General features: G+C 47.1%; 1 protein-coding gene across 2 annotated transcripts in view; it reads left to right on the top strand.

Annotated features, from left to right (window-relative positions):
• Positions 1-18,701, top strand: part of ZNF277 (zinc finger protein 277) — a 716,997-nt gene that overhangs the window by 400,618 nt on the left and 297,678 nt on the right. For both annotated transcript variants that reach the window (XM_078674468.1, XM_078674475.1), the window contains exon 6: positions 649-759. In XM_078674468.1, coding sequence (XP_078530594.1) covers positions 649-759 — 111 coding nt within the window. The remainder of the gene's footprint in view (positions 1-648; positions 760-18,701) is intronic.

Genomic DNA, 18,701 nt, shown 5'->3' with positions numbered 1-18,701 from the left:
AAGCGAAAAGGATATTTTTGCCAGATTCTGAACTTCAGGAATTTGAGGAAAAGGGCTGAGGTTAGGGAGGATTTGCTGGAGACGAGAGAGTCTTCCTTTACATATCAATGCCTTGAAAGTCATGGTATTAATGGGCGTGCAGAACACCACGAGCAGCATTGAGAAAGAAGTGTCCTTGATAGAGGAAACGTTTGGAATCACTAGATGTGCAGCTGCGTAACATAGAGAAAGGCTTGCAGTCAGTATCATTAAAAGTCCAGCAACTGGATATTATAATGCGATCAATGGTCAGACTCTAAAAGAGTACAGAGAATGCAGTTGTAGCTATGGCGGACTTGGATAGTTGAGTAGAACACCTGGAGAATGTTCTGTATGAGGTATAGTCTCCTTTATTAGAGTGGTGCAGAACAAAACTTAATCTGTTGGCCTGCTGTAGTGTCATTCATATTTTTCCCGCCCACCACAGCATACAGTGTTTGGCACAGGGTCTGCCAAAAGATCACCTGCCAGTACCAGACAAGTTGTCTTTTCCAATGCTTGTTTTCTTATTCTTAATAGTGTTTGTAGCTACCACAATTGAAAATGTTTTTGTGTTTTTAAGCATATTTGTCGTGTTATTAAAGCATGTGATTTTATGTTTTTTTACAGATTGCTTCTTTACAACCACATGAATAAAGACCATGCTTTCAATGTTGGGTTGCCCGATAACATTGTGTATTGTAATGAATTTTTGGATGTCTTACAGAAAAAATTAGACAGGTATGATATCAATTTTAATGTTTAAAGAACATTTGTATTTGAGATCCTAACCTTTTAAACTGCTAGCCGTATTTGTTTGGTGCAAAACCGTGAAACAATTTGGGCTTTTTAGTATCTTTTATTTAACGAGGCTGAGTTAAAAGCGCAGCTTAAATGGCAGAAGAATAAAAACTTATATTGAAGACTAATTAGGTTTAGTATTTGTACTAAAAATTTACCAACACTAAACACACTTGTTTCTTTGTTTTATTGAAGCAACCAAAGCACCATAAGCCTGGTTAAAAAAATATGCATAAATTACGAGACACCTGTTAGTCATGCAAGATTGTGATTACGAAAGTTGAGCTAATTTAAGTTAAATATGAAAATAAGTGTTGGAATTAAATGTAAAATACTTTGCTTGTATAATAAATTGACATATTTGTATAACTAAACTGGGTGTTTTTTCTTCGTTTAACCTACACTATATGATTAGATCTGGTAAAACAAGCTGCCTAACAATTCTTCTGGACTAAGCCTGAAGCTGCTCTCTACAGCTACCACTTAGAGAGCTTTCTATACTTGTCTAAGACCACTAAAATCACCCTAAGGGTTGTCTGGATTAGGGCACAGTGCTTCACTTAAATACGTGTGTGCCATATACTAAGCCAGCCTCCTACAGTACATACTAGTATCTGTATGAGTAGGTGGGTGGGTGTGTAAATGTATGGGTAAGTGGCTGTGTGATTGACTGTATGGGTGAGATACTAGATGTATGAGTAGCTCTATGGGTGACTGACTCAGCTTTGAAATGCTTTTGAGTCATTTTTCAAAGAGAGATGGATGGAACTCAATACTAACCAGGCTAAATACATGATTTATAGTCCCTGTAGGAAAGAGACCCCTAAAACAGACACGAGAATAGGTACTGAAGACATAGAATGAATCCTGAACTTCGACTACCTGGGAATAAAGCTGTCACATAATTTGACTTGTAGTTCGCAGCTACAGAAAAGTCAAATAACTGTGCATAAATATAGTTTGAGTATTATTAAATTGAATAAGGTCTCTGTGTCAAGGGCAATCTCATTAGCCCTGGCATTTTTTAATATCAAGGCTTGGGGGGCTGCTTTATAAGAATCAGAAATATGGGGCTACTGAAATTGTGACATCTTATTCTTAACAGAGAATAGAGTTTTTAGATCTCTCTTAGCAATTCCCTAGAACACCCCACTTTTTCCATTATATTTAGACTTGGTTAAACAATCGTCTCGCACAGAAGGTTCATGGTCAACTAGTTTTATAGAGGTGTCGCCTTTGGTCACCAAATGAGTTGGCCCCTTACAGAGGTGGCCTAAAAGAACTTCTCTGTTGTACAGACAGTGTAAAAATACTTTGATTTAGTTATATTAAATTTATGTTAAATAGGATGGTAATGGAAAGATTTTGGCTACATCCCGAAGAGATGAGTATAATTACCAGGTCATCTATCAAAGAAAAGTATTTGACCCTTGTGAAGGAGGAACGGTTACAGAACTGTAAAAGTGGAGATATTGTACATAACTTCCTTGATTTTAAAATTACACCCGTGTCTGAACCATTTATGGATTATGCTTTACCACCTTTAGCCAGGAAAATGTACCTCCAATTTAGATATGGTACTCTGAATACTAGGAGCTTTTACAAAAGATGGAGGCATCAAGCACTGAAAGCTCTGACAAATGCCCATCTTCATTTATGAGATCGAGACGGTGGTCTATCTAATCCTCTTCTGCAAGGAATATGCTCCCCAAAGAAAAAAATGGGTAATTCCACCATGCACATGTTTTGGTTGTACATGGTATCAAGATGCACTTAGAATCCTTAGACCGTACACTAGCACTTTAGTTGTATATGGTATGTCAAACTATTTGTGATCTGTATGGCTGCTTAGTTCAAATTTTTTAACGGAAAGTCAGCATTGATGAATTTTTCTTTTAAACATCTGTTATGACTTTTTATTCTTTTATTTTTTTTTAAACTAAATGATTTGTATATTTGGGAATCCTGATACGTGCATCTTTTACAGTATACTATGGATACATATTTGTATGTTGTACAGTGTTTTTAAGGAAAGAATGTTTCTAAATGAACTATTTTAATGACTAAATACGTTTTTTGATATATTAACCAGAATGGTTATTGGTTTTGGCATTTAAAGAGTCATTTAAGTTAATATTGTAGTGTTGTGCCTCGTTGCCTCTAAGTGCTACAGAATACGCTGTACCTCATACCCCGCCGGATATTAGGGGCCCTGGACTCCTTATTAATAGACTTTTACTGGGCCGGACGGCGTAGTAGAGTTGTGCTTGCTACGCTAAACCGAATGTATGATGGGGTGGGCTAGAGGCACCCAGAATGGAACTATATTATTATGCCGCTCAATTGCAGCACGCTGTTAAGTGGTTTACTGAGGGGGACAACTGGGAGAAACGGCTACTCTGTCAGTGACCTATACAGTCACTGACAGAAGCACGCACTCACCCATACACCCACTCTCACAGTCACTCATATACCCCATCACTCACCTTTACTGCCTTTCACATACCCAGTTACTCACCCATATACCACTGACACATCCACTCAGCAATACACACGCACACACAACCCCCCCACTCCCTCACCCATGTAGGCAGTTACACCTCACAGACACTCATACAGGTAATCAGACAACCAATCATTCACCCATACAGCCACGCACGTACCCACTCACCAACCCATACAGCCACTTAGACACCAACTGACAGACTGATACAGACATTTACACAGCCTAGTCACTCACGCATACATTCACTGAGACACCTAATCAGTCACTTATACAGGCACTCATACACCCACTGATTCACCAATACACCTTGGTATATATATATATATATATATATATATATATATATATATATATATATATATATATAACACTCATAAACTTTTTAAAAACACTCAGACACTGGATGATGTAATGAGTGATGTCATTTGGGATGTCATCATTGATGTCACTGACCATGTCATGAGTAATGTAATATGTGAGGTCATCAGCAGTGCATTGCGGGGGTGCCTATAGCTGCTGAATTTCACTGGTTTTGTACGAGTAAAATCTGACCCCAACTATAACGTCCCTGTAACCTTTGGTTTTTTCAGCGGAATAAAAAATATATATTTATAATGTTTTTAGGCCTCTACCCGTCCCCGCCCCAATCCTCCAAAATATCAGTCTGTACCAATGTAATTGTGTTGTTAAGATCTGTGGTATTACAAAGCATTGGCAATGTGTTATTATGCCCAATTTGCAATGCAGTGTGTTGTATTGACTCTTATTCCTCCATGGACCTCATCAATAATCACCTATTGACGTTGGAGGGGCTCTGATTCTCCCCCATCCACTACCATACTTAATATGTTTTGCCCTTGTCTCTGCCAGGGTAAAAACTGTCTTTCCCTTCTGCTGGGGTTGGAGCCAGCAAAAGATGGCCCTTGAAATGAATAGGATCTATCCTGCAAGCTCCATTTGGCAACACAAATTCCAAGACAGAAAAGTAAAGGATGTCCTTTGTTCTGCCAGCTGTTCCTGTCCTACTCTCGGATCTCTAATCCCTGATATTTTTTTCTCCATGTTCTTTTTATTGAGTTATTTACCTGGTGCAATACGGCTTGACATGGCAATGCCAACATAACATACTGATCTCTAATCTCTGATAAGTGCCCAGTTGTTGACAACATCCCTGCCTTCTTGAACCCAGCAATTGACTACTAGGAGTGGGGCTGTTAACTTCCAACCAGGAATGTGGAGTGAACCTCTGGACTGGGTTGAGTGATGAACGAGTTCTTAATCAGTTTTCTCTCAGACAAAAAAGTGCTTCTTTGGATTGAAGTGGACAATTATTTGGAATCCTTTTGCTAGCATTTGCAGTGCAGCCGGATCACAGTATTGCTCCAGTCAGCCATCTTTTTTTTAGGTCTTACCTAGGAATCGCTTGCGCTGTCTATTCGAGACATGCCTTATTTAGGTTTGGATTTTAAGCCTCTCCCACTTTTTGCCCACCTTTTCAATTGGCTCCTGTTACTGTCCTTTATAAGTTGTGGCTTTTGATTGGTTAATAAGCTTAGTAGCCCCTCCTTAGTGCCTCCTTTTCTCTTGATGTAACCTCCCATGAGGACTGCCTCTGTTACATGTGCTGTTACAGTTACAGTTCCTGAGCACTAGTTCAGTAATGATTTTCTCCTAGCTGCTGTTGCAGGCAGGACATGCTCTCGCGCAACCCACCCTACGTTTTTTTTTTTTAAGTTTTCAAAAAACTTTTATTGGGTCATCTCACAATACACGGCTCTTCGCCTACAACCCGGAGGCCGGCAGCAATCATCTGACAGGTAAACAACAAACACAGCTGTTTGGCCAACAACCTCAGGGGCAGGCAGCGTATTGTTCAAAGTTGTGAACTTAGTCAGTTATGGAATCTGAATCAGCGTACCGCTCCATGGAACGGCAAAGAGCTCAGCATCGACATCTCACATTGCAGCGGCCAAAGTCCCATAGTATAACCAGTCATATATGGCCTATTTTCCCCCTTTCACATACCGTCTAAGCATCTCAATGTAGGCATACAGCATGTTGCTACCGTGCCCCCCCCTGTATATCCTGGCGTTGGTGACTAACTAAGTGCGAGCTGTCCTGTCCGGGGGTCAACATCTATCATTCTCAGCCATTCTGCAAATGGGGCCCATATGTCCTTCGGTCTAGACCTTTCCGGCATCTGCTCCCAATAACCCTCTAGCTGATCTAACTGCACAGTAACATTGCACACGACTCATCATCTTTAACAATGGCGTCGGCGCCTTTATTTTCATGTGCGCAGTTCTCCAAAATCTTTTTTTTGTAATAATCTTAAGCTTACACAATGGCGCTTCTATTTTTTTATTATTCATTTTTTTGATCAACTTTATTTTTATTTTCATTGAAACAAAACAGTGCAACATTTGGACAATCCCCGCATAGTAGACTTCCTTCAGCCCCTCGTTCCGCACCAACGTCTGAAGTCTGATCCCCGGGGATAGATGCCATGTGTCCATGTATGCTGGTGAGGGTGATGCCCACCAAGGTGATGCATATTGGACCTCCTGTGTCAAACCCCCCCTCGAGGTCAACCCTAACCCCAACTGCCCCCCCCCTGATGTCTCCCCTCCTCCCCTCCCTCCCCCTCCGGTGTGTTCTGCTGAGTTGTCGCAGGGTAACCGAATCAACCCGAATCAGACATTACGGTTCTCGTCTCCCGGTGTCTTGTGGAACTCATCCGCCAGTCTGAGGACTTTTAGATATTTTGGGCATGTAAGCTCATTAAATTCGTAGGATAACAGGGAGACCAAAGGCGACCATGTTTCTCTAAATGTGTCCGACGTTTGTGTAAGAGAGGCTTGTATGCGCTCCATCCCCATTATGTACCATAGCCGATGGAGCCATCCCGTGTGTGTGGGTTTCCGTGAGGTGCCCCATAGTGAGAGGATGTGTTGCGTTGCTGCCTCCATTGCCAACCCCATTTGTTTCCCCCGTACTGACTTGAGTGGGAAGGTGAGTTTATTGGGTAGGCCCAGGATCGCGTACGCGGGGAAGCGGGGAATCTCTGTCTCGAAGTATAGGTCTATGTCCCGGAGTACCACCTCCCAGTATTCTTGCACCCCTGCGCATTCCCACAGTAGGTGAAGCATGGTCCCCGTGTGCCCACATCCCCTCCAGCACATGGGGTCACGACTAGGGTTCCTCTGATGTAACCTCTCCGGGGTCAAGTGCCAGTAATAGGCCACCTTGACTGCTGATTCCCGACTGGCCACGTTCCGAGCTGTGTGGTGTGCCCGGTAGAAGATGTCCTGCCATTCTTTGTCCGAGAGCGCGCGCCCCAGCTCACGCTCCCATCGTTTCTGCCCCGCGGATCTAGTCGCGGGTGAGTGGAGAGTCAGCAGCTTATACAATTCCGTAATCGCCCGCTTATCTGTGGATTTGGTAAAGAGCCACTTCTCATACGGCGTAAGGAGGCGGCCCACATGTGGTATTGTATCCTTGTGGGTAAGCCAGTGCCGAAGCTGAAAGTATTGGAAGTTTTGTGGCTTATCAATTGCGTACATATCCCTTATAGCGTCCAGTGTCATAAAGCCCTGCAGATCAAATAAGTGCCCGGCCGAGCGACACTCTGTCTGTCGCCATTGTGGGAAGGAACTGGGAGCTGTCCCAGGCGGGAACGCTGGGTTGTCTAGCAGGGGCGTCATCGGTGACGGGAAGGACGTAAGGTACCTTGAGACCGCCACCGCGTCCCACACCTGGAGGAGTGTCCTGGTGATGGGAGACTTTTTGATGTACGCCGGCCTGTCTGGGCGCGCCATGAATGGGATTCTCCGGAGCGGCGGGCCCGCCATGGCCCTGTCTTGGAACAGCCAGTGTTTTTCTGAGGTTGGTCGAGACCAATCTAATAAGTATCGCAGTTGTGCTGCCTGGAAATATCGCTGCAGGTCTGGTACGCCTAGCCCTCCCTCTGCTGGAACCCGCATGACCAGGTCGCGCCTCATCCGAGGACGTTTACCGGCCCAAATGTATTGCTGTATGGTGTCTTGCAGTTTCTTGATCATGCCTATAGGAAGGGTGACCGGGATGGACTGAAATAGGTATAGCACTTTTGGCAGTAGGGACATTTTAACAGCCGCCACCCGGCCCAGCCTAGAGAGCGGCTGTTGTCGCCATCTCAGAATATCCCCTCGGATGCTTGTTAGAAGCTTAGTGTAATATATTTCGACTGTCTGGGCTGTTGTGGGCGTCAGTTCAGTCCCCAGGTACGGCAGCGCCAGTTGCGTGGACAACCCTCCCAGTTGGAGCGAGCCTCTATTGGCCTGACGGGTGTTGCTCCCCATGGGCAGAATCACTGACTTCCCGACGTTCATTTTAAAGCCCGATACCTTCCCGAACCGCTCCATTTCCTCTAAAAATGCTGGTATCGAGACCATAGGATTGTCTACAGCGACCAGAATGTTGTCGCGGAACAGGCTTATAATTTGTTCTTCCCCCCAAAAGTAACGCCTGTGATGGCCTGGTTGTCCCGTATGTGTTGGGCGAAAGGTTTAATATAGTGGGCGAACAGCAGCGGCGAGAGCGGGCAGCCCTTTCTCGTGCCTCGTCTGATGTCAAACAGTTTGGAGCTTGTCCCGTTCACCTTGAGCGTTGCTTGGGGCGACGCGCAGCAGCTCGCCACCCAAGCCCTAAACCTATCACCCATGCCAAATCTCGCCAGCGTCTTGTCTAGATGTTTCCAATTCACCCTGTCGAACGCTTTTTCAGCGTTGACTGATAGAAGAGCCGCGTCCGTAGCGTTATAGTGTGCTTTATCAATCACGTGCATCAGGCGCTTGGTGTTATCTGCACATTGACGGGAAGGTATAAAGCCTGCCTGATCCGGTTCTATTAAACCTGGGAGACAGGGGCCCGGCCTCACGGCTAGAATCCCCGTAAAAAGCTTCAAGTCGAGGTTGAGGAGCGAGATCGGTCTATAGGCCGCGCACAGGGACGCGTCTTTGCTTGGTTTCGGCAGGACTATAATGTCAGCCTCCAGCATCTCTTGTGGGATCGAACCCGGGCCCTGAAAGGAGTTGAATAGTTTTGTCAGTATGGGGGCTAGAAGGTGGCAAAAGGACTTATAGAAGCCCGCGGAGAATCCGTCCGGGCCCGGCGCTTTCAGCGGTCTGAGACGTGCTATTGCTGAAATCACCTCTTCTAGGCATATGGGGGCATCTAGAGCTAGGGCGTTCGCCTCGTTGAGGGCTGTTTCGTTTGCTTCGTCTAGGTACACTGTCCCTGCCCCATCATCCAAGGCCGGATCAGCCTTGTAAAGTTTGTCATAGAATGCCCTGAATGCATCCCCGATGCGGTCGTCCTCTCGGATCTCCCTACCATCTTCCTCATGAATGACCGGGATCTTAGATCTGACAATCTTTGCTTTAAGCTTACTGGCTAGCAGGCGGCCGGGCTTGTCCCCCCCCCCACGTAGTACGTGTGCTTGAGGCACAGTGCCGCGTATTCCGCCCGCTTTAAATCGAGGCTCGCAAGCTGCGCTCTGGCTGCCTTCAACTTGCGCCAGATCCTGGGGCCCCCCGTCCGGCAGTGAACTCGCTCCAGCACCTGTGCAGTCAGCTCCTGGCGTCGTTCCTTCCGTTCTCTATTGTCCTCTGCCGAGATCGCTATGAGTTCCCCCAGACTGCTGTCATAGCCACCTCACCCATGTCGTTTCGGCGTAGATACTCTGCGATGCTCCGGAAAGTTGCTGTGTGACCCCCTTGCGGGAAAGCAAATTCTCTCTGAGGCGCCATTTACCCTTATGTGTCTGTATACGCGGGACCAGCAGGCGAAGCACTACGGCATCGTGGTCTGACAGGGCCGCAGGGGCGACCTCTATATCCTGTACCATGGGGGCCATTTCTGCAGAACCAGAAAATGGTCTATCCTCGCATATGTCGGTGCACGTGTGAGTAAAAGGTGTACGCCGGGGCTGTGTGGTGGATCTCCCTGCACGTGTCCAGGAACCCCCTACTGGCGAGCCAGCGCTTCCCTTCAGTGGAGAGTGCTCCTGAATCGCCATACCTCCTGCCCGACCTATCTCTCTCGTTATCCATGACTAAATTTATGTCCCCGCCTATCAGAGTGTGCCTCGTGTCTGTACCCATGACCTCTGATAATGCCCCCTTAAGAAAGGCCTCCTGTTTGGTGTTGGGAGCGTAAACGGACCCCACTGTGATTGATAGGTTTCCAATAACAACAGTGTGGGCCAATAGTCTACCTTTGATTTCTGCCACTTAGTATCCCACCCGACCTTTGAAATGTCTAGCGAAAAGAAGGGCAACCCCTGCTTTCTTCTCTGTGGTGGAGGAATAAAACTGAGTCGGGAAAGCCCTGGACTTCATACGATGCCAGTCTTTGGCCAGCAAGTGTGTCTCCTGGAGAAGGCCTATAGCTGCCCCAGAATTCTCTAAGTAGGAGAGTACTGCCCTTCTCTTGATTGGGTTGTTGAGCCCTTTAACATTTAGGGTAAGAACCTGAATAGACGCGTCAGCCATGGGGAGGTATGTACCCTGTCTCTCTTTGCCGTTGTCCCGGTCCGGGTCCACCCTGCGCCCCCGCACCCGCTGCCTGAGTGAATTGAACACACCGGAGCCCACCCCCTGTCCCTGTATCCCCCCGAATCCCAACTATGTTCTCCCCCCTAAGTACCCCTTGTCTTGCTCCCTCCCTCCCACCCCTCCCTCCTCTCCCCAGCCCCAACTGTGACTCCCCAACTGGTGAACATTGTCCCAGGCCTAATCAACGTCAGTCCAGGCCTGTGGTAGAGTTTCGAGTGAAGGGAATGTGTGGCAATGGCGGCCCTGAGGCCCCCCGTCCCGCCCGCCCCATCGTAGTGCTGCGGCAATGCAAGGTTACACCCCCGCTATTGTCCCCTCATGGTCCGGCGCTCGTGTCCTTGGAGACGTCCTGTATCGCCGCAGCGTGTTCCTGCGCTACCGTCTCTGGATCTGGTTTGAATCCTTTCTTGGGTGAGCGTCTATGCCTCACCTTTTGCCAGCCATCTCTTGACGTCTGCGGGGACCTCGACTGGGAAGGCTGCATTCCGGATTCGTCGTCCGGTGTGTCCCCCTCGAGAGGAATGCCCAGCAAGGCGCAGGTGTCCCGTAGGGACCTAAGTTGATGAAGGGCTCTATTCCATTTAAATATAAGTCTAAAAGAGTGACCCCAGGAGTACGGGACCCCGTTGTCGCGCAGGAAGGTGGTAGCTACTTTGAAGGCCCGCCGTTTCTGTAGAGTAATCGCCGAAAGGTCCTGAAATAACTCCACTATGTGACCCCTGAAGCGAATGGGTTGTGTCTGGCGCGCTGCCTTCAAGATGCGTTCCTTGAGGGGGTAGTCGGGCAAGAAGGCTAGGATGTCCGGGGGGGGGGGGGGAGCTGGTGCCCGGCGGGCTAGACCCACCCTGTGGTCCTGTCAATTCGGATCACAAAGTCCTCACTCTCCTCCAGTATTTCTCGGAACAAACACTGCAAGTAGGTCGTGACGTCCTCCCCCTCCGCCTTAGATGGCACATTTCGGACCCGTATGTTGTTGCGTCTTGAGCGGGTCTCTAGGTCTTCCGTGTGAGCCTGTAGGTCCGTCTGCTATTCTTGGAGCCTGATAATTTCCTGCTGCAGGAGTTCTACCTCTTCACTCCTAGCGTGCCCGGTGTTCTCGACCGCCGCCACACTTTCACCAAGGTCGTCTATGTCGCGGCGTAGCTCCTTATACCCTCCCGTCATGTCTTGCCTGAGGGTTAGAATGTCTTCCCTCAGAGAGGTGAATAGGGCCTCCATAAACAACTTTGTAGCTGGGGCTTCCCCTTCATCTTGATCCTTCTCTTTAGGTTGAGCCGCTGGCGTTGGTTTGTCTGGGCTCTTTTCCGCTTTCGACGATCCTTTAGCTAACATTTCCGGGATGGTGCGTCCCCCTCTGCGGTTTATGGATGACATGCTCTGGGCCTGTGTGAGGCCGACCGTCCCTCTCGCGACTGCTGGGTCCCCCGGTGATTCCCCGGTTAATGGCGGGTCTATGAGGGAGGCAGCACGCCGAGGATATGAATCGCACCCCGTTCCGGCTGGCCTCGTGTGTGCACTGGCAGTGGGCCTGCGGTTGCGCTATCTGACTGCCTCCTGGGCCAGTCCTCCTCCACTTTGGGCCAGCCAACTCGCCTCGTCAACCGGCCTGCTGACTCTCCATGGGAGGGGTTGCCTCTGATCTCCAGTGGTTCGGTGATGCCCCCCGAATCTCCGCCCTCCGTGTCTAGACCTATCTTTTCCCGCTGTGAGGGCCCTTCCCGGTGATTCAGTGACGATCCCCCAATGCCATCCTCCTGCCACCCAGGTGTGCGCGTGGGCCCGTAGTTGCGGCTATATCTTGGCCTGCCTCGTGGCGCCGCTCGCCTTGTTATGGCCTGACAGTGAGTGGTTGCTGTGCTTGGGCCTTGGTCTAACCCGCGCCGGGGGCTCGATTATCTGACCCCGAGTTGCTGTCCCCAGGCGCCCCCCTTGGACACTCCGCACCGCCGCGTGCGTGCTCGCCCGCTCCCCTCTGCGGCCTCGTCTATTCCCGCTGAGTAGGCCCAAGCCGGGACCTCAATTATTGCTCCTCTTAGTCCCGGGGCCTGAATGATCTTATCTGCGAGGCGGCGTGTTGGAGGGCCTCTGTGTTGTAGGCCTCTGTCCGCCTCGCGCCGGGGGCTCGATTACCTGTCCCCCGAGTCCCAATCCTTGGGCGCCCCTCCGGTTCGACTCTCACCTTGTCGTGGGGAGTCGCCTGCTCCTCGCGGAGGCCGCCGTTGCTCCCGCCGAGTAGGCCCAAGCCGGGGCCTCGGGTGATGCTTCTGGCCGCTTGTCTCCGCCCTCTGGGCCGCAAGCCTGTCACCGGCCCCCAGTGGCTTATTCTCCGCTCGTCACCCCTCGCCCTTCACCGTGTGGGCGGAGGTCTGCTCCGTCGTAGTGTGGTGTCCGGCAGTCCGCTGTGGCGAGCTCTGCGAGCCGTCGTTGCTCCGCGGGCCGGCCGCTGCGATCCCGTCCCCGGCCGGGGACTGCTTCCTCTGCCGCTCGGTGATCCGCCCCCAGGTTCCGGCGCCCGTGAAAGCGTTTGGGCCCCCAGCAAGTACTCCGCTCAGGGTCGGCTGCCGGTATAGCGTATTTGGGGCGAATTAATGTATTTTGTGCTGTCGATGGTGGTTTGGGACGAGGAGCCTCTTTAAGTCGCGTCCTCTCATGCCGCCATCTTGGCCACGCCCCCCTATTATTCATTTTGTAAGCAGCACGGCACGCCTTCTAATCACCACCTTAGGTGGCCGTGCTTTGCTTTCCTTCTGGTTATGAACAACAGTTGGTCCTTCAAATGATCATAAAGGAAAAAACTATTAATATAGACTTGAATCAGTACTATATTAAATTTAGGATGTCCAGCCGGAGATGTGATTTAATAATATTCGCTAACCCTTGGATTATTTAAACTCCTGCGCTTGCCAATCAGGCAGTGCAATTTCAGGCTTGCTGTACTCTCATCCTGATGATGATCTATGGATCTAGATATGGATCGAAACGTTGTCGATTCTTTTAAGCAGCATGCACGTTAAACCCATTTGTTAAAACAAGTGCATTACTGTTTACTTCTAGAAGCTTGCCTCTTTATCTGTATTGGCAAAAGATTTTTGTTTTGCCTAAAAAAAATGTGTTTATTTGTGATTGTCCTTTATGTTTGCTCTTGAGGATACAGGACTGTGTGCCACTCATTTACCTTTTGAATTATCTCTGACGATCTCTTTTCAAATATTATTAAATCACATGTCCGGCTGGACATCCTAAATTTAATATAGTACTGATTCAAGTCTATATTCATTGTTTTTTCCTTTATGATCATTTGAAGGACCAATTGTTGTTCATAACTAGTCGATACCAAGGGTCCTTCCTACCTTTTGGGATCCCTTGTTTATAACTAACATTGCTTTTCTTCTGAGCAGTTCACCCAACTCTATTTTTTCAATAGCCTACTTTTTAAATAGCTCGGCACGCCGCATTTAATCTTTAACAACGGCTGCCTCGTGGCTCAAACAACTCTATTTTCTCATCATTCTATCTTTTTCTGTAGGCAGCATGGCATGCCTCCTAATCATCAACAATGGTGGCCGCATGGCCTCCAGCTATTGACGGGAGCCTTTTGTCACACCGCTTTTTTAAAACTTCTGAATCATTTGTAGCAGCATTTTAAAAAAATAGGCGATTTGCAGCATACTCCAAAAGCCCATCGGCAAAGGGAACAACTTTAACATTCCGTTTACTGTTTCAATGGCAGTTCATCTTTTCATCGTCTGTCAGGTTTTCTTAAAGGGGAAGGGTGGTATGCTTGCTGGACAAGAAGCCAATGCGCCCCCTCAATGCAACACACCACGTTCCTCACCCTTAAAACATCCCTCACCATTAGCAAGTTTACCACATGTGCCAGACACCATAATTACCAATAAATACCAAGCACCAGACCCAGATATTCACTGAACTTAACGGACACACCACTCACCAGAGATGCCCTCAGAATTGTTGGTGAGCTCCGACACATTTTTTGAAACATACCACTGTCATTCCTTAACTTCATGCTCATTTACTTCCCATCTTTAGCCCGCTTAAAAGGATTTTGTGTTCACTGACGGATCCTTAAGGCCATCACACTATTTGGTGCACCTTTAATTTGAGGCACAGTCTGTGCATATGTTTGTGTGGGATAATGGCGGTGAGCCAAATTACTTCGTTTACCTAGTTTTTGTGATAGGATATATCCAGGATTAGTACAGTGTGACTGCAATGGCAGCAGTGTATGCACTTCTCATACCACCTCTACTTTGCACTGTTTCGTCTCCATCCCCTTTCCTTCCTATCTCTTTAGATAGGTTAAATAATCTGTGCCCTGCAAAAAAGAAAAATCCTAAACATTATCATTTGCAACGCAAATAGCTCTAGCTTTCACTAATGCGAGACCTATTGCATTGCACTGTGAGTGGAGTGTATACAAAGTGCAGTCCACATGACATTAAACTTTCATACCATAGGTGCATTTTCTGCGACATCTACCATGGCCTTAGAAGGACGTTAGGCAGGTAAAAACTATTTTACCGGTATTATTTTAGAGACACAAACACTGAGGCACTGGATGGCACAGAGTCCGAATACTAGCAAAAATATTGCCCATAAGAGGTGAAAAAATTGGGTAACCAATGCGAAAAGGTAGATTTCCTACACACACCACTCCTCAGCATACTTCTAAATGCCTCCCGGTTTGCAAAAAGAACCACCTTGGCCAACCTGGGTATGTGTCCCATTCTGCTTTCCTGTGTCTGATTATTGTCCACAGGGAAACCAACAAAGACAATTGACCACCATAATTTTACTGTTTAAGGCCACTGGCCTTTCACTCATAGATAAATGCTCAAAACCAGTTGCTTGGGTAATCCTCAATTTCACCCTGTGGTGACTCTTTAACCACGCTCATGCCAAACCTTCAAAGTCAGTCCCAGGGTTTAAGACTCCCTTCCCGCCTTTCCCACTGGGCCCAATCAAATGTTTTCTGAAAAGGCTTTGCAGGCAACTCCTGACTTTCTTTGCACTTAGCAAACTCTCCTGTCCCTATGCCACTGGATAAGGAACCTCCCTGAGGCATCACAGACCTCCTAGCTCTTTCAGAGTCGGGGCGTCAGCCTGCAGACGCCCTCCTGGCTAACGCCCTCCTTCCACTTGCACTGCCTCCATCTTAGAGGCAACAACCTGAGACTGCTCCTTCAGCTCAGGGTATGAAAAGTTGCCTGGCAGTCCAGGACTTCCAGTGTGTACACATAGATTTTATCAAGGGCGGTACTCAGTGTTTGTGACATTCATTGGTATGCCTGGTCCTGGTCTCCAGTCACCTGTCTTTCTGACAACAAAGGGAACACATTCTGGGTGGAATTGGTCTCACCAGGCCAGTTTTAGGTATCCTCTTATCCACTAATCCACCGATTTACGGGTGGCAATGCCTCATATCCCTTATGTTTCACTCGGGTACCTGAGCTCCAAACTTAGGAACAGGACTCTCACACCTGGGGTAGTCAACCTAGATGCTCTCACCCACTGGGTCCCACTCCGGGCTGGGGTAGTTCACTGCAAGGATGAATTCTATAGGTAAGCAGCGACAGACAGCTTAATTTCTCTTGGCAGCTATGGCCCAGAGTATTCATGCTCCCCCCTCGCCGTTGTCCACAATGGACATTTCCTTACCCAAAATATCCCTCTCTGCATACACATTCTGAGGAAGCTAGCTTTTTCACCATCAGGATACAGCTTTTACAGATATCCCATAGAGCAATGAGAGAGATTCTGATGCTCTGGAAGTAGGTCCTAGAACCCTTCGGAAAAAACAGATTACATTCTGGGTCCACCTCCCAACTAAGGGACACTAGGGAATGCTCTAACATTTTCAAGGTATTCTCGTATGCAGCAAACAACTTTTCAATACCATGTTCACCAAAATAGCTAGGCACAATACTCTTAGGAAGACTACAATGTAAATAACCCCTCCTGGATAACACATTGCCACTGCCACCATCCTCAAAAGACTCTAATGCCCTCCTGGGCCTCGAGTTCATCTTGTACTGCCTCCTATCATAGTCCAGTGTGGTTTTCCACCCCTCTAAGAACAACCCCTCTCCTCCAATGCCAGAGCTGCTGTTGTTTGCTTCTCCGCTGCCCTCTTGTCCTCAGCTGCCACCCTCAAATTATCAAGTTTAAATGCCACCTTTCCCTCCTCCATGGTCCAGGCTGCCTTTTTCTCCGCATCAGGTAGGGCAGCCTTTTCCTCCTTCAGGGCAAGAGAAGCCAGATGAAATTTCAAGTTCTTCTCTGCCTTCTTGTCCTGATATGCCAATGTGCGAGCCTCTAACTTTGATGGAGACCAAGTACGAGAGCATGCTTGCCTACCAGTCCGGATAACAAAGTTGAAGCTACTTCTTGAGGCATATCCTCTCCCTGCACTGATGCCTTTTCAGCTTCTTCATCCTCATTCTCTTCTGAAGTGATCTGTGCTTGGTGGGTCTCTCCCTGAAGTTCTCCTTCTTGGCCTTTTATCCAAACTTCAGCCACCTTTCTTTGGACATTGCCTTCATTTCCACTAAGGTTAAGCTTACTGATATAACCCATGTTCCTACAAAAATTTAAGATGCAAGAATGTGATAAAAAAAAAAATATATATATATATGTTTTTTTCAAATCTGATTTAAAAGCACTTTTTGCCACTCAAAAAGTACTTTATGCTTCTAAATCTGCAATGAGACTTAATTTCTGCACTGTTAAAACTGAGTGGTTACTGCTGGCAAAGTCCAGTCCCACTACTGAACAACAGTGCAAGAAAGTGGTTTATTGATTTGGTAAGGGAAACTCTTACAACTTAATAAACATAACCTGGTTAGGTCTCAACACAAGTCTGATTGATATTCAGCTCAACCCTTGATTAACTATTGTGCAAGTAGCAGGCAGTTCCCTAGAGAAATATGTGTTGAGTTCAGACAGTACCAACAATTTTAAAGACTAGAACGTCATAATAAAAGTGTCCGACCCAATTTTGGAAAATAGAGAAAAATGTAATAGGCAAAAAGACACTAAAATTATTAAAATCGGATAAGGGCAACCAGAAACATGATTTTCTTCAGAGTTTTAAGGCATAATGTACCTACAAATGGTATAGCACAGTTTGTGGTTGACTAGGTTCTGGGAGTGATTTCAGGCCCACCGTGACGATTGGAGGTCAGCTATACAAAGCTGGTCACTCCAGTCAAAGTTTTTATCTTGGATCTTAATCTTCAGAAGGGCAAGGTCCAACACTGAACCCTTACAGGGTCCTTCAGACTCTACTACAGCATCATTGAGCTCCTGCTGAAGCCGTGGATTTTGGTGGAAAAGCTTCGAGCAGGACAAAGCTGTATTTCATAGTCCTCACAGTTGCTTCATTGCTGGGATAGATGTGTTGCCTCATGCTGGTTCAAAGATTCACATTTAGATTAGTCACTTTTTTTGGTTCTCAAAATAAACCATTTCTGCAAAGCTGGAACCTCTAGCCAAGCAGGGATCCAAGAGGCCAAATATCTTTGCCACACTGTCATGCTGAGCCAGTTTTTTAGTGTTGCTAAATGCACTGAATGGGCCAAGACTGTTTTTCTTCCACTTGGTGGGTGCACCCTCTCGGCGGAAAGCCTACGCACCTTGTCCAGGTACTCCAGAGGTGTTAAAAATGACCAAGTCCCACTGTTCTCCTACTTCTGGCAAAGTTCCTCTTGGTCACTTCCAATTTTCCTTGGCTTGTCCTGGTAGGCTTGTATGCACCAAGTATCTTTCCACCCCGGGCTGCGGCAGCATCATGTCCAGAGAAGACAGCAGATGTTTGTTGGGGTCCAGGAAACCTTCTACTTACTGTTTATGTCCTTTTAGCAGATAACAGGAGGCCAACAACTTGGCCTCTGGAGAGCAGTTTCCATCTTTAAATGCCGCAGGAATTTGTAATCCTTGTGCTTTCTTTCTTTCAGGCAAAGTCTTCTACTTTCTAGGCATTATCTGCCCAGTCCCAAGAATGCTCTGACAAGGTGGTGGTGGTGAAGTGACATTATTATTCTGTGCACTAGCCAGTAATTGAAGAATATCCTACACCCATTCCTAACTGCTCTCGTACCCTATTCCCGGCCCCTTTCACAGCAGGCTTCTCCAGCGAGTAGCTTGTGAGTTACTGGTAGCTGTCCAGCTGCATGCAAGTAGCTCTCCTATGTGCAGCTCAGCCTCCTAAATTAGAAGCTTTTGCTTTGTTGAATTAATTTATGAATACCAACATTGAAAAGTGTGTATTTGAGACAAACCTGTGAATTTCCAGAACTCATAAGCTGATGTTTGGAGAATAATGGTTGAATTTCCAAAATCTAATTAAAGCTGATATTTGAGTAATAAATCATGTGGCGATGTGGAGACCTAGTAAGTATTATTAACTTGATTCACGGGGCATTTCAGCTATGACTGTTATGTATTACTCATGTAAAGGCATTTCAAAGCAACAAATCCTTTTTTACATTATTGTTGGTAACCCTTGTGATCACTTTTGGCAATCTTGCATAGTGTGGCTACTAAGGTAAACTTTTCTGATGCCGTCCCTACCACAACACCAAACCTAGTAGCTCAAAATGATGGTCACTGAACAAAAGTAGCTCTTACTTCAGAAAAGGTTGGAGACCCCCTGTTTCACAGCACTTTCTCTTTGGTCTACTTCAAACGTTCCCAGTACCCTACATCTAAGATGTCTATTGTCTTCTACCTGGAAGGGATTTGAAGCTGTAATAGCAACT

The sequence above is a fragment of the Lissotriton helveticus genome, chromosome 1_1, assembly GCF_964261635.1.
Source record: "Lissotriton helveticus chromosome 1_1, aLisHel1.1, whole genome shotgun sequence".
NCBI lineage: Eukaryota > Metazoa > Chordata > Amphibia > Caudata > Salamandridae > Lissotriton > Lissotriton helveticus.
The sequence above is the reverse complement of the archived record's forward strand: the minus strand, read 5'-3'. Positions and strand labels throughout refer to the sequence as shown.